The sequence below is a fragment of the Trematomus bernacchii genome, unplaced genomic scaffold (assembly GCF_902827165.1).
Source record: "Trematomus bernacchii unplaced genomic scaffold, fTreBer1.1, whole genome shotgun sequence".
NCBI classification, from domain to species: domain Eukaryota; kingdom Metazoa; phylum Chordata; class Actinopteri; order Perciformes; family Nototheniidae; genus Trematomus; species Trematomus bernacchii.
In genome coordinates this window covers 10,917,171-10,928,896 of record NW_022987851.1, presented here as the reverse complement: position 1 = coordinate 10,928,896, position 11,726 = coordinate 10,917,171, and the positions used below count along the sequence as shown (strand labels likewise).

The 11,726-nt window shown below is 38.0% G+C and overlaps 1 protein-coding gene across 1 annotated transcript in view; it reads right to left on the bottom strand.

Moving 5' to 3' along the window:
* Nucleotides 1-8,453: 8,453 nt before the first annotated feature.
* Nucleotides 8,454-11,726, bottom strand: part of zgc:77784 (uncharacterized protein LOC402947 homolog) — a 48,774-nt gene continuing 45,501 nt past the window's right edge. Inside the window, 4 exon segments of the mRNA XM_034113160.1 lie at nt 8,454-9,010; nt 10,126-10,247; nt 10,572-10,751; nt 11,518-11,634. Of these exon segments, the coding sequence (XP_033969051.1) occupies nt 8,999-9,010; nt 10,126-10,247; nt 10,572-10,751; nt 11,518-11,634 (431 nt within the window). The 3' untranslated portion in view covers nt 8,454-8,998.

The following is an 11,726-nucleotide window of genomic DNA, read 5'->3' as shown; positions in this document are numbered from 1 at the left end:
TTAGGGAATTTGCTGAAAATACAAAACTGTTAAAGCGCTGTGCACATCTGAGTAATACTGATGACACAGAGCTTTTAATTCAAAATGCTGCACAACCACACAGTAAACTCATGGCCTGCAATAGGCTTAACCAGTAGCCATTGCTGGACAATCTTATTTAACAGTTTTGAAATGTAAAAACTAAACTCATTTTAAATTATGTTTCAGCTTATATGTTTAGGGAAAATCATTGTCTATAATGGTGATGTAATTATCATTAAATATTCAAGTCCTTTCTGCCTTTAAATACAGTTCCAAATTATTGTAATTCAAGTAGTGTGCTCATTTATATAAAATCAATACTTTTTTAAAGGCATGAAATATAAATAATGAAGATACTAAAGCAACAACACTCACTGTGTGTGCTTGTAATGTCTTTTCATCTTTCATAATAAAGGTTGAAATACACACTTAAGGTTTTATTCATTAATATTTAGACTCATACTTAGTGGTTCCCCAGCACTTAGTTGGCAAGGCCAGACCAGGGTCAGTTTATATTATATTGTAGATGGAAAACTGCTCAGACATTCATAAAAAACATACATGTGTCAGTGGACTCAAACACAGCTGCATAAATCCACAGGAGAAAAAATGCGTACAGATAACTTTTAGCAGCAAAGAGTATGATGATCTGGATGGTGGACTTCTGATAACATTTGTGTTTACATCTGCTTTGTAATCAGTAAATCTGCTGCTAAAAGATTGGTTTTTCATAGCATCATGTAGAGTAAGAGTTGGAAAATAGTTATTATTGCTGATAAATCATTTACTCCTTTCATGGTGTTCAGTAGCGTTTTAAATAGAGGAGTGGGTCACAGATGATACATCAGGACATTGTACTTTTAAGATAGAAACAGTGGTGGGGAAACAAGTACAACATCCCCAAGTTACAATTTCACACTTGTGCCATTTCACATTTCCCTCAAAGTTAAACGGTTTTATCCGACTGGGTACATACCTTCTCTGCTCAATGTGCTGTTGCCGCTCAATCCTATTTTCCTGCTGGGTGGGTACAGCCGTAGGCCTAAATTAACGTCTGCTGAGCAAACTCATTTTACCACAAGTAGTTACCTACTGTGTATTATTCCTATAAGGACAATTATATTATCAACTAATATCAACTTACCCATAGTTCTTCAGCTTTACGTACAATTATATGCTCTCGACAAAATTACGAATAATCATTTCTTGCCCTCCTCAGGCGTTCGCAGCAGGATCATGAGGCTGTCGTGTCCCTGTAACTCATTGAAGTACGGCCGTATCTTGACCTCATACACGTTTGATTCACACAGATAAAACACACAGCTGTCTTAACCAGTTGTCTCCATGAAGTCAACACAGAGGTTGATCTCGTAGGAGCCAAGAAGAAGACTCCATGAATTTGGGTTTCTGCTCGTTGCCGGTACATTTTGGGGTTTTCCTGAAAAGAACATCCCAGGAACGACAATCCTCGGCTGGGAAGCAGAGGTCGGGCTCTCTGTAGGTCTGGAAAAAGAAAGTTCAATTAATTTAAATGTATTTACAATCAGTTCAACAATACAAGTGCAATCATAAGACATAATGGAGATATTTCTGTCTTAAATATATATTACTAGCACACATCCATAATTGGAGAGAGTTCATGTATTAAACAGAAACATTACAAGCTAAAACACACAAAGTAAAGTCAAGTAAAGTCTACATATTTTTGTATAGTAGCATACCTGCCAACTCTACTGATTTGGGCGGTAGTCTACCGCTTTTGACATGTTTCTACCGCCTACCGACTTAGCTGACTTTCCCTACTGATTTTCAATCTTCCCAAACTATAACAAATAAAAATGACACTACATAGACACTGGACTCGACTTTTGGCGGACACCGTTTGCAGCGTGTCTGCGATCCCATCATACAAACAGTCCTATGTGTTTCTGAAAGAGAAACAACGACCGGGGGTAATCACTCCCAAATGAGTTTAAGGGAACAGAGACGAGGCATTTGAGTCCTGCAGGGTTTTCCCGTTAATATCAGTGTCTCGAAAACACATGTTGGCGACTGAAAGACATCCAGTGTTTGGTCTTTTCCTGAAGCATCCTTCACCTACAGTATCTCAACTGAAAGAGGACAACAAACACACAACAAATATAATACAATTTTGAGATTTGGGGATATTTATCTCCCATTCTTTCACTTTTCTGACATTTTCAACACCAAACATGTCGTTAATGTCTCTGTTTAGTCAACTACAGCAATCTGAAAGCCTGTACATTATTTATATCACACTTTATCAATAGAACATGCAGGAAATGACTTTTTTAATGCAGTATTTTCTGATTTATGGCGCAACACAAAGATATTTCGCTCTGTGCAAACCTTTGACTCTAATATGTCAACAACATGAAACAAGAATATGAACCTGGCTTTATCCAATGTTCACACAAGAGTTCTACATCCTGACACATCCTTCATCTACACTGTCTCAACTGAAAGAGGACCAGAAACACATTACAAATATAATAAAATGTGGAGACTTTGGGATATTTATCTCCCATTCTTTTACTTTTCGGGCATTTTACAGACCAAACATGTTGTTGATGTCACTGTTTACCAAACTACCACTTTTTCTGAAAAATGCATAAAATGATGCAATATATGTTAAATACATGGCTTATACATGTAATTACTGGGGTTCCATTTCTTCTGATTACCTAATTTGGGCGTGTACATTTGCCGCGCGCAAACCTACCTCTTTTGGATTTGGAAAGGTTGGCATGTATGTAAGTAGAATGCACCGTATTTTTCTGTATTTACTTTTTACATGAATATAGTTATTTTATATCTACTTTTGCATTTTACTTGCACCATTCTGTTTCTTTTTGGACTATATGTATTCCTTTTAATGTCGTTAGTTGTTGGAAGAGGCTGGGATTTAGGATTGTCATGACCAAGACCTAGGTTATTTTGAATCTTGAATGTTTAAATGGTCCCAACACATTTATTTGATCAGTCCAAGCATAAGTTAAAAATATATTGATAGGAGAAAGACAAACATATGACAAAGGGGAAAATAATGGTACGAATTAAATGCATTTCAGAGTAGAAACTAGTACTTTTTGAGATAATGATAATGTCCCAGAAGAAGGTAAAGACTTCTAGGTGTTGAAGCACACTCACTGTATTATCTCCTCTTCCTTCTCCTCTTCATCATCATCACTAGCAGTGAGGTCAACAAGCCCCAGGCCACTTTCCTCTTCATATTCCTCCTCGTTTCCTTCACTCCTGTCCTGGCCTCCTCTCTGTCTCCTCCTGGACCTTTGGTTCCCTCTAAAGACTTAAGCGCTACCCTAAAGCCAGACCCTCTTCTGTCAGAGAAAACCTGAAGAGGGAGGAAGAGGGAACACAAATGTGCCCTATGGAAAGCCCCTGTCTCCACTTCAAAACACTCTGAATTGGTTTAAAGAAATTGGTTAAAAAAAGGAAATAATGTCTCTGTGTGTGTGTGTGTGTGTGTGTGTGTGTGTGTGTGTGTGTGTGTGTGTGTGTGTGTGTGTGTGTGTGTGTGTGTTTCCTGTGTACCTTGCAGGGTTGTGGGTCCTGTGAGAACTACAGGTAATATACTACTACTACTATTACTACTACTACTACTACTTTTACTTACAGTATACTACTACGTACATTTTATATCTAACTCCTTCAGCCCACTTTCAGCTCGGAACACCATTCAACTATAACATGTTTCAGCTATTTCAGGACTTTGAGGCAGTGCAATGCATTTGAGCTGTTAACAAATCATTTCACTTTTCTGCATTTTTCCGCTAAATTCAGCAACACACTTAGGCCTACTTGGTTTCTGCTGCTAAAAGCATCTACACAGTCACCATTCAACTATTAAAATATTCAGATTTTCTGCATTTTTAGCTAAATTCAGCAACAAATTTGCGCAATTTACAGCATTCGCACGCATTTTCTAGTTATACATCCATGTTTTCTTATTATACATCCATGATCCATGGGCCATCCCGATATCAATGATATCGATCCGCTGTACGCATGCGGATGCGGAGTGATGGCTGCCCACATTCGGGACACTTGACTTTTGATGCGTGCGCATATTTACTGAGGAAAAGTTTTTTTTTTTTCATAAAACAAAATACAACTATTGAGCTATTGAGCTAAAATTGTCAATTAGTGATTAACAACAGCAGCAATCGAGGATGTTTCATGACATTCATTTGACTCGGATATCCATTTCTTAATTCCTTAGCAAAACGATCTGCTTTTTACTGCCAGCAGGTGGCTCTTTGCCCATTGCGTCAATCAGATTCATTTTTAATGGACATTTATGTCGACACACAAGGGATTTGATCCCATTTCCCAGAACCCTATGGCTACCTTAAATGTACAGGACAATATGAAAAACGACATATTATATACAAAGATAGCTAAATAGATAGATATAAACACACTTATATAGCCTTAAAAAACATTCTACAATTTATACAGATCATAGTGTTACAACAATATGTATAGGGTTTTGGTGCGTTCAAGAATGCACGTAAATATGTATATTGATATACTGTATATCTGCTAAGACTGGTGCATGTTAACTAAAGGATATTATGTCAGAGGCCTAAACACTTAGGATAGCACAATGCTCCCCATTATACATAGTTTATGTTGGAAGTTTTTAGACCACTGTTGAAAAAGAGTATATCTGCCAATGGCAAATTAAGGATGTTCTACTTGAATATATAAAACATGTGTTTTTCCTGCTAAGACAAGTGCAAATGTCTCCTTGTTATACCTGATGTTATGTATTGATGTGTGACACCTACCCGCTCCTGATGATGCTTTAAAAAAAACATAACCTTATAAAATCCAACAGTAGCTGTTGATAGTGGATGTCCTGGTTAGTTCAATTCACTGCCACTCTAAATGCTACAACTTTAAGTTCTGGAGCAGATGTATTCAAAGTAGCCTCCCATGGGGCTCCAATGTTTCAGGGGAGGCCCAGTGATTGGATTTTAGTTGTTAGTTAAAATAAGATCAGAGATAGAGCACAAGATATATCATTTTGTAAAGACATTAGGTGTTATCTGAAGTAATGCCACACAGCAATATTAGGTTTGCCTATTTATGAGTGCCTTTGTGATCAAATAACATAATCAGGATCCCATGGGAATGAATAAATTAAACAAAACGAAGTAAATATAGTAAAGAGGGGTTGCACCTTTTCAAAGCTTCATGGGAGGGGAGGCCCAGAGGTCCAGACTTTTAAAACCCCTCCACTAGAGGATTTACTGATGACCAGCAAAATACATCACATGGTGTCCCTGATCACAGTCACCCTGCGTGTCTCCGTTATGACCAACAGATGGGGCTATTTATCCAGTCTTGCAGCAAAAATTAAATCCTGAGTTGGATTTCCTTGTTGTTGTCAAGGGGGATTAACAAATGCCTTGTCTTTCCATAAGGATAATGACACCAGCACCTCCTGGGGAGTTTTTTTTATGACCAACTGGTCATTTTTCTTCAAATACATGGTCCGATACAGATTATCATCTGTAGAGTCGGTATAGGGGTACAACACTGGATAATGTCCTGCTGGCATGTGGGCTTCAGATATAACTTATTTCTTGGAAGTGTTGATGACATTTAGGCTTGCTTTCTTTAATTAAAAATCAAGTTGTTTTTCTTCCACTAATGTTTTATTCAATAGTTTAACCTTTTCATTTTGATTTCTTTGCTGACTTTATTTTTTTGTCAAGGACAACAGAACAAAACAGTTGTTATACTTCATTACATTCAAAATACAAGCTCACTACCCCCTCCAATTTGTTTGACTGAAATCAAAGACAACATCCTGTCAAAACAAAACAAATAGGCCTAAACCCACAAACATAAATCTTTCTCCTGTTGAATAAATCCAGACTGCACACAGCCATACAATACAGTTTCAACATGAGACACAATCGTAGACAACCCAAAAACACTCCAGTAGGAAAACAAATCACCAGAACAAAGCCCATGATTTCTTCAAAAATATCCTCCCATGACTCTGTATGTAACTTAATCAAATGTAGTCAGCAGCTCAAAACATTCCTCAAAGCCACATCATTTCCAGTGTCTCAATATTAAAACACAACTTGTTGTTGAAGCCAGACTGATCCATAACCTTTTTTTGTTCATTCAAAGTGATTGTCAGAATGTCAGGCTACAAGGCCAGTACTGTATATTTAAAGCTGGAGATTGAATCAACTGTAATAAAAAATTACTTATTAAAGACGAGATTTAAGGTGAGCCAGAGAAACGTTCTCTATTCAGCAGATGAATGTGAAAACAGCCTTTTTGTGTCAAACTCTGCCAACACATCATTGTGCACAGTGAAGTTCATTTTACTGAAGTAACACATAGTAAAACACATTTTGAATGGAGGAAGACTTGAAAAGTAAATTATAGGATGGTTAATGTGGGAAAATAATCATCCACATTATAATAGTGAGTCTCAATCAGGAGTTTGTGTACCAAAGGGTGTACTTCCATTTCAAAAGGGTCCCTGGCATATGAAAAATGGAAAAAATGCATAAATAATCAAAAACTACATTACATGATAATTAGCTTGTAACACTTTGTCAACTCGTGCTGAGATTAAGAACCTGAAAATATGTAGAAAGTAAGAACATCTGCTGTGATGTGCAAAAGAAGTTTGATCTCCTCTGATGTTTACAAGATGTTTACTTTAGGGCTGATTTGCTCAAACATCATAACCTGTTTGGAAGCCAATTGTGGTCGAAATCTAACCTACAGTTTGATAATTAAACTTTAATTTAAAGTATTGCAATCCCTATTATGGTTTATGTCTGAAAACATGTCTGGAATAGGCTTAAAGCAGTTGGATATAGACAATTTCCAAAATGCAGTTCAAATATATGCATAGAAAAAGATCTATAGCACTAGTAACACATCCTACTGTTGATCCAGTTGAGTACATTTGTCTACTCATGTGAAGTGGCCTCAGCAAGAGATGACTGTGTATGTGTGTGTCTGTGCGGGGGGGGACCACAGAGGCCCTAATCCATGCTACAGGCCATGCAATTGTAGAACCCTTTTAAATTGCATCGGATTACCATTATCCTCCTAGCCTGGTGGGACACAGTGAGTATTTGCCAGAGGCAGTGGAGTCCAACTCACTTCCTCACCATCCGACTGCCTCTCTGCCAACAGACTGTAAACCAATGAGATCTGCACACAAGAGGCTCATGCAGCAGATGAAGGTGCAGATGTGGAGAAAGCCTTTTTATATCCCAATTGCTGTCCTATTTCAGGAGTCGCACAGTGAGATAAAGGTTACCTCCGTCCTTTCATTAGGCCATATTCACAAACAGGTCTTTTCACAATGCAATCTGAAGAAGGCATCAAATAATTCACTATCTCGTATCAGAAGAGCCATTTTACTGGAACACGAGATAACCAACTCCTCAGAGACATTTGGCTCTGATGGAAAAATTCCAGCTCACTTCATTTTCCCCTCTTTCTCTCTGTCCTGTTTTTATTCTCCTGCAAGTCATGGATTATCCAACACACATACAGGTGGTTTCATGTCAAAATTAAGATATTTTGTTCACTGCTTAAATGGTTTTTACTTGAAATATCCCAGGAAACATTCAAAATGTGTGTTAGTAGATTTTTGATGTTTTGACATAACATTTTGACAGTACTGCAGATATGGTCCTCATAAAAGCTATGCCTCAAGATTTACGAGGCATTTCTGTTCATGTCTTTTTGTTCTTCATTAAATTCTTGAGGAGTAGGCTGCATTTATAGTATCACAAATGATCTATTTTACCACACATATTGTTAATTTCAGAGTCCAAATGTTAACATTATTTGCATGTCCAGGGCTCCATAGGTCAAAACAGATTTAGTTTTTGACCAAAAATGAACATTAATTTGATCCCCAAAGTTATATTTTCAGGGGGACATCAGACCACAGGACTGATCTACATGACCAGGCATAAAATGCTTCAGCTATATTCATGTAATATTCAGTACGATTCACACATGGACAGAAGCATTTTCTAATAAATGTTTTATTGGTCAGTTTAAAAATCTTGACAGAACTAACACACTGGAGATCTACAGGGACAACACAATACACAGTCACACTGAAATGAGAGATACAAAACAGTTACACACACAAACACTACACCCCACACACACACACACACACACACACACACACACACACACACACACACACACACACACACACACACACACACACACACACACACACACACACACACACACACACACACACACACACACACACACACACACACACACACACACACACACACACACACACACACACACACACACACACACACACACACACACACACACACACACACACACACACACACACACACACACATACACACACACACACAACACAGCACACACACACAGACAACACAGCACACACACACACACACACACACTGGTGATGGTTCATTAACACATTTTCTGCCTCATGCGCGTGTTTGATAAAAGACTAGAGAAGACCTCCAGTCTTTTATCAAACACGTGCATTATCATGGTTTCATGGTCAGGGGTAAACAGATACATTCATTAATTTGCTGGACAATAATGTTATATTTTCTTCAACTTCCCATTACTTAAAAATACAATATTTTTTAAACCCAAAATCCATCTTAAGTTATACATCTGATCACATTTAAAAAAATTGTAAAGATATCTTTATACACGGAGAGAGGGTGAAGAAATCACAAGAGCTAATGATGATATCATCAAGATAAAACAAAAATAGTTCATGAAAAGGCAGATGGCATGCCTTGATGCTTTCCCTTTAGTCTTCAGTTTCTCATAAGTTGCCATGGCAACAGATTGATGGTGCACAAAGACAGGAAATCAGGGAGAAAAGAGGAGGATGTGTGGTCATGAAGCTGGAGTCTGTCTACATGAGGTTCTGGAAACAAACACAGAGAGCAACGTTTAGATACAGGTTAAATACAGACACAGAATTTGTATAGGCTAATACCGAATCAATATCTTTGGGATATTCTTTTCTGAATTTTAATTCATAAAACAAAATTAACACACACAGACGAGGACATTTAATTGTCAATGCTCTCTAATGGACAAACTACCAGTGACTTTAAACCTGGTTTATAATAAACATTTACTATACAATTATTTCACAAAAGGTGGAATATGAATATTGAGAAAAAAAAGTTTATGGTCTTGGCTGAGGTAGAAAACTTTATGCATCGATTAATAAAAAAAGGGCAACAGTGTAATCCAAAAAGACGTAATAAATCATGAAATTCATGAGGCATGATTTATTCTTAGTCCACATGTACACAGGTATTTTGGAAAACAGGGTTTTGTTCTCTTCTGTCTAAAAAAGAAATCCCACCCACATTAGCACGGTTTAAAAAAACAAAACCTTTTTGCAGATGAAAACACAAATTGTCAAAGTCCGTGTGCGGATTGGAACTAACTCACACAGGTCTCATCAAAACTGGCAATGTTGTAACATCAGAGTGTTGGCGAGGTCTGTTATTTCCTAAAGTACCTGTGTATGTGTGGACAAAGCATTCAATGTCTACAGAAGCTTTCAAAACGACCTCACTGCAGTTTCCAGTCATTCATTCGTTCTACACAGGTTTTACTGCCCTCTTTCAAGCCTAAAGAAAGTGATTTCACTCTCAGAAGACACATTTCAGGTGGAGTATGGTATCACTTTAATGATTTATTTAATCCTTATCTTTTGAGGCATATATGCTTTTCTAATAAAAATGAAGAAATGTGACCTCATTAGTGACGCATCGCAAAAACTCAATTTTCCCGGTCTACAGGATTAATGAAAATGTTCACTCTAGAATGAGTTTTACAAAATAACTTCCAGTGACCTAAAAACACCTTTTGTATGAGATGTGACACCTAATAACTACCTGTGAACATATGGACTAAGCCTTAGAGAGTTTTTTTTTGTCACTTAGTTAGCTGACTACTTTAGTCAGTTTACTGGTACACTACACAGACATAATGTTTGTTAAGCACCTGTAAGTCTAGACATACCTCATCTCTCTTCCGGCCTGCGGTGTAGGGTCGCGAAAGGACTCCTCCACCCAGGGAACCGTAGCCTGACATCTGGACCTGGGGCATGAAGCCGGACTGTCCGTATGGGATTACATTCTCCTCTGTGGAGGACAAACAAATCACTGTAAGTTACAGCTGTATTTATATAGGTTAAACCCTAAGTGATGGAGCAGACTGAACATAGACCCCCTGCTACTAAAAGCAGCACTACTACTATGGGATAATAAGTGTGCATACACGGGAGCCCGTTCTTTCTAAGCTCCAAGGGATTTGTATGTAAGCATCACAATAATATGAATACACATCTATTTGGGTGCCAGCTGTTGACACGAGATCGCTCTTGTGACAGAAATTGTTCTTTTATCATCTCTGGCTGACAGATACAGAGTGATGCTACAGAGGTGAGTATCACATACTGCACTTACCCTGTGGTGACCACTTTGTAGCTCCTCTCCTCTGGGGTGAGAAATGTTCTCCCTTCCTCTGTAGAGTAGGCGAGTCGCTCCCCTCTTCTTTTTCAGCATCTGTTCGACTGCGGCCCAAAACATCAGCAAAGAGCTGCAAGGAGTCATCTGTAGGGGGAGGGGCTGGTGGAGCGGGAAGTTCTGCATATGATTGATCATTGAAGATTATTAAACTACAAAGAGAAATGCTGCTTAAAGAAATAGCTTATTTAACACCAAAAAAAAGGTATTTGTTTTTTACATTACATTACATTGCATTTAGCTGACGCTTTTATCCAAAGCGACTTACAATAAGTGCATTCGACCAAGAGCTTTCTTGGGAGTTTCAAGTAAAAAAGCCAGCAGTCAGTTGGCTTAGCTTAGCATAAAGAATGGAAACAGGCAGCCTGGCAATACTCAACATATCACTTAGTTTACTAACATTGCCTCTTATTTTTATCTTGTTTGTTGAATAAAACGTGTCAATTGGTTGTTTCTTGGGGGTTAGCTGCCAAACTTGTTCTTGGCAGTTGCCAGGCAACAAGTAGAGGATGTAACTGCTTCTCAAAACTCTATAAGATGCAAATAAAAGCATTTAGCAACATGTCAAATTGTATTTAACATTTGCAACACTACAACTTACTACAATATTTAGACAGCAATTAATGCTGGCTGCATTTTTACAGCCCCATTTCTGTGAGAATGTAGCCTACTGTTTTGATAAATTATTGGATAAACTGGAAACATGAATTGATCACCAAAGTTATTATAGCTTAGGTTGAGGGGGACATGCAGTGGTGGACTAGCAGAGCAACATTACCATCCATAGAACTAAGCTGCTGGTGTGGAATAAAATGATTACGTAAGAGTCTTATAATTAGTATCATTGTATCTTTTTATGCAAACTAAAACAGAAGTTAGATCATACCTGCTTGGCTATTTAGCTCTCGCCTGAGTTGTCCATCCTTGGATGTTTTCTTCTTACCCCTGGATCTGTGTGCTGGGGCTGGGGGGCTCAACTCGGCAGCTGGAGCAGGAAATTGTCCTGACAAGACAGCACACTGATGTTATCCTCAGGAAACTTAGAACACTGAGCTGCACTTTAAATAAATAGGACATGATTTTTCACGTACCACT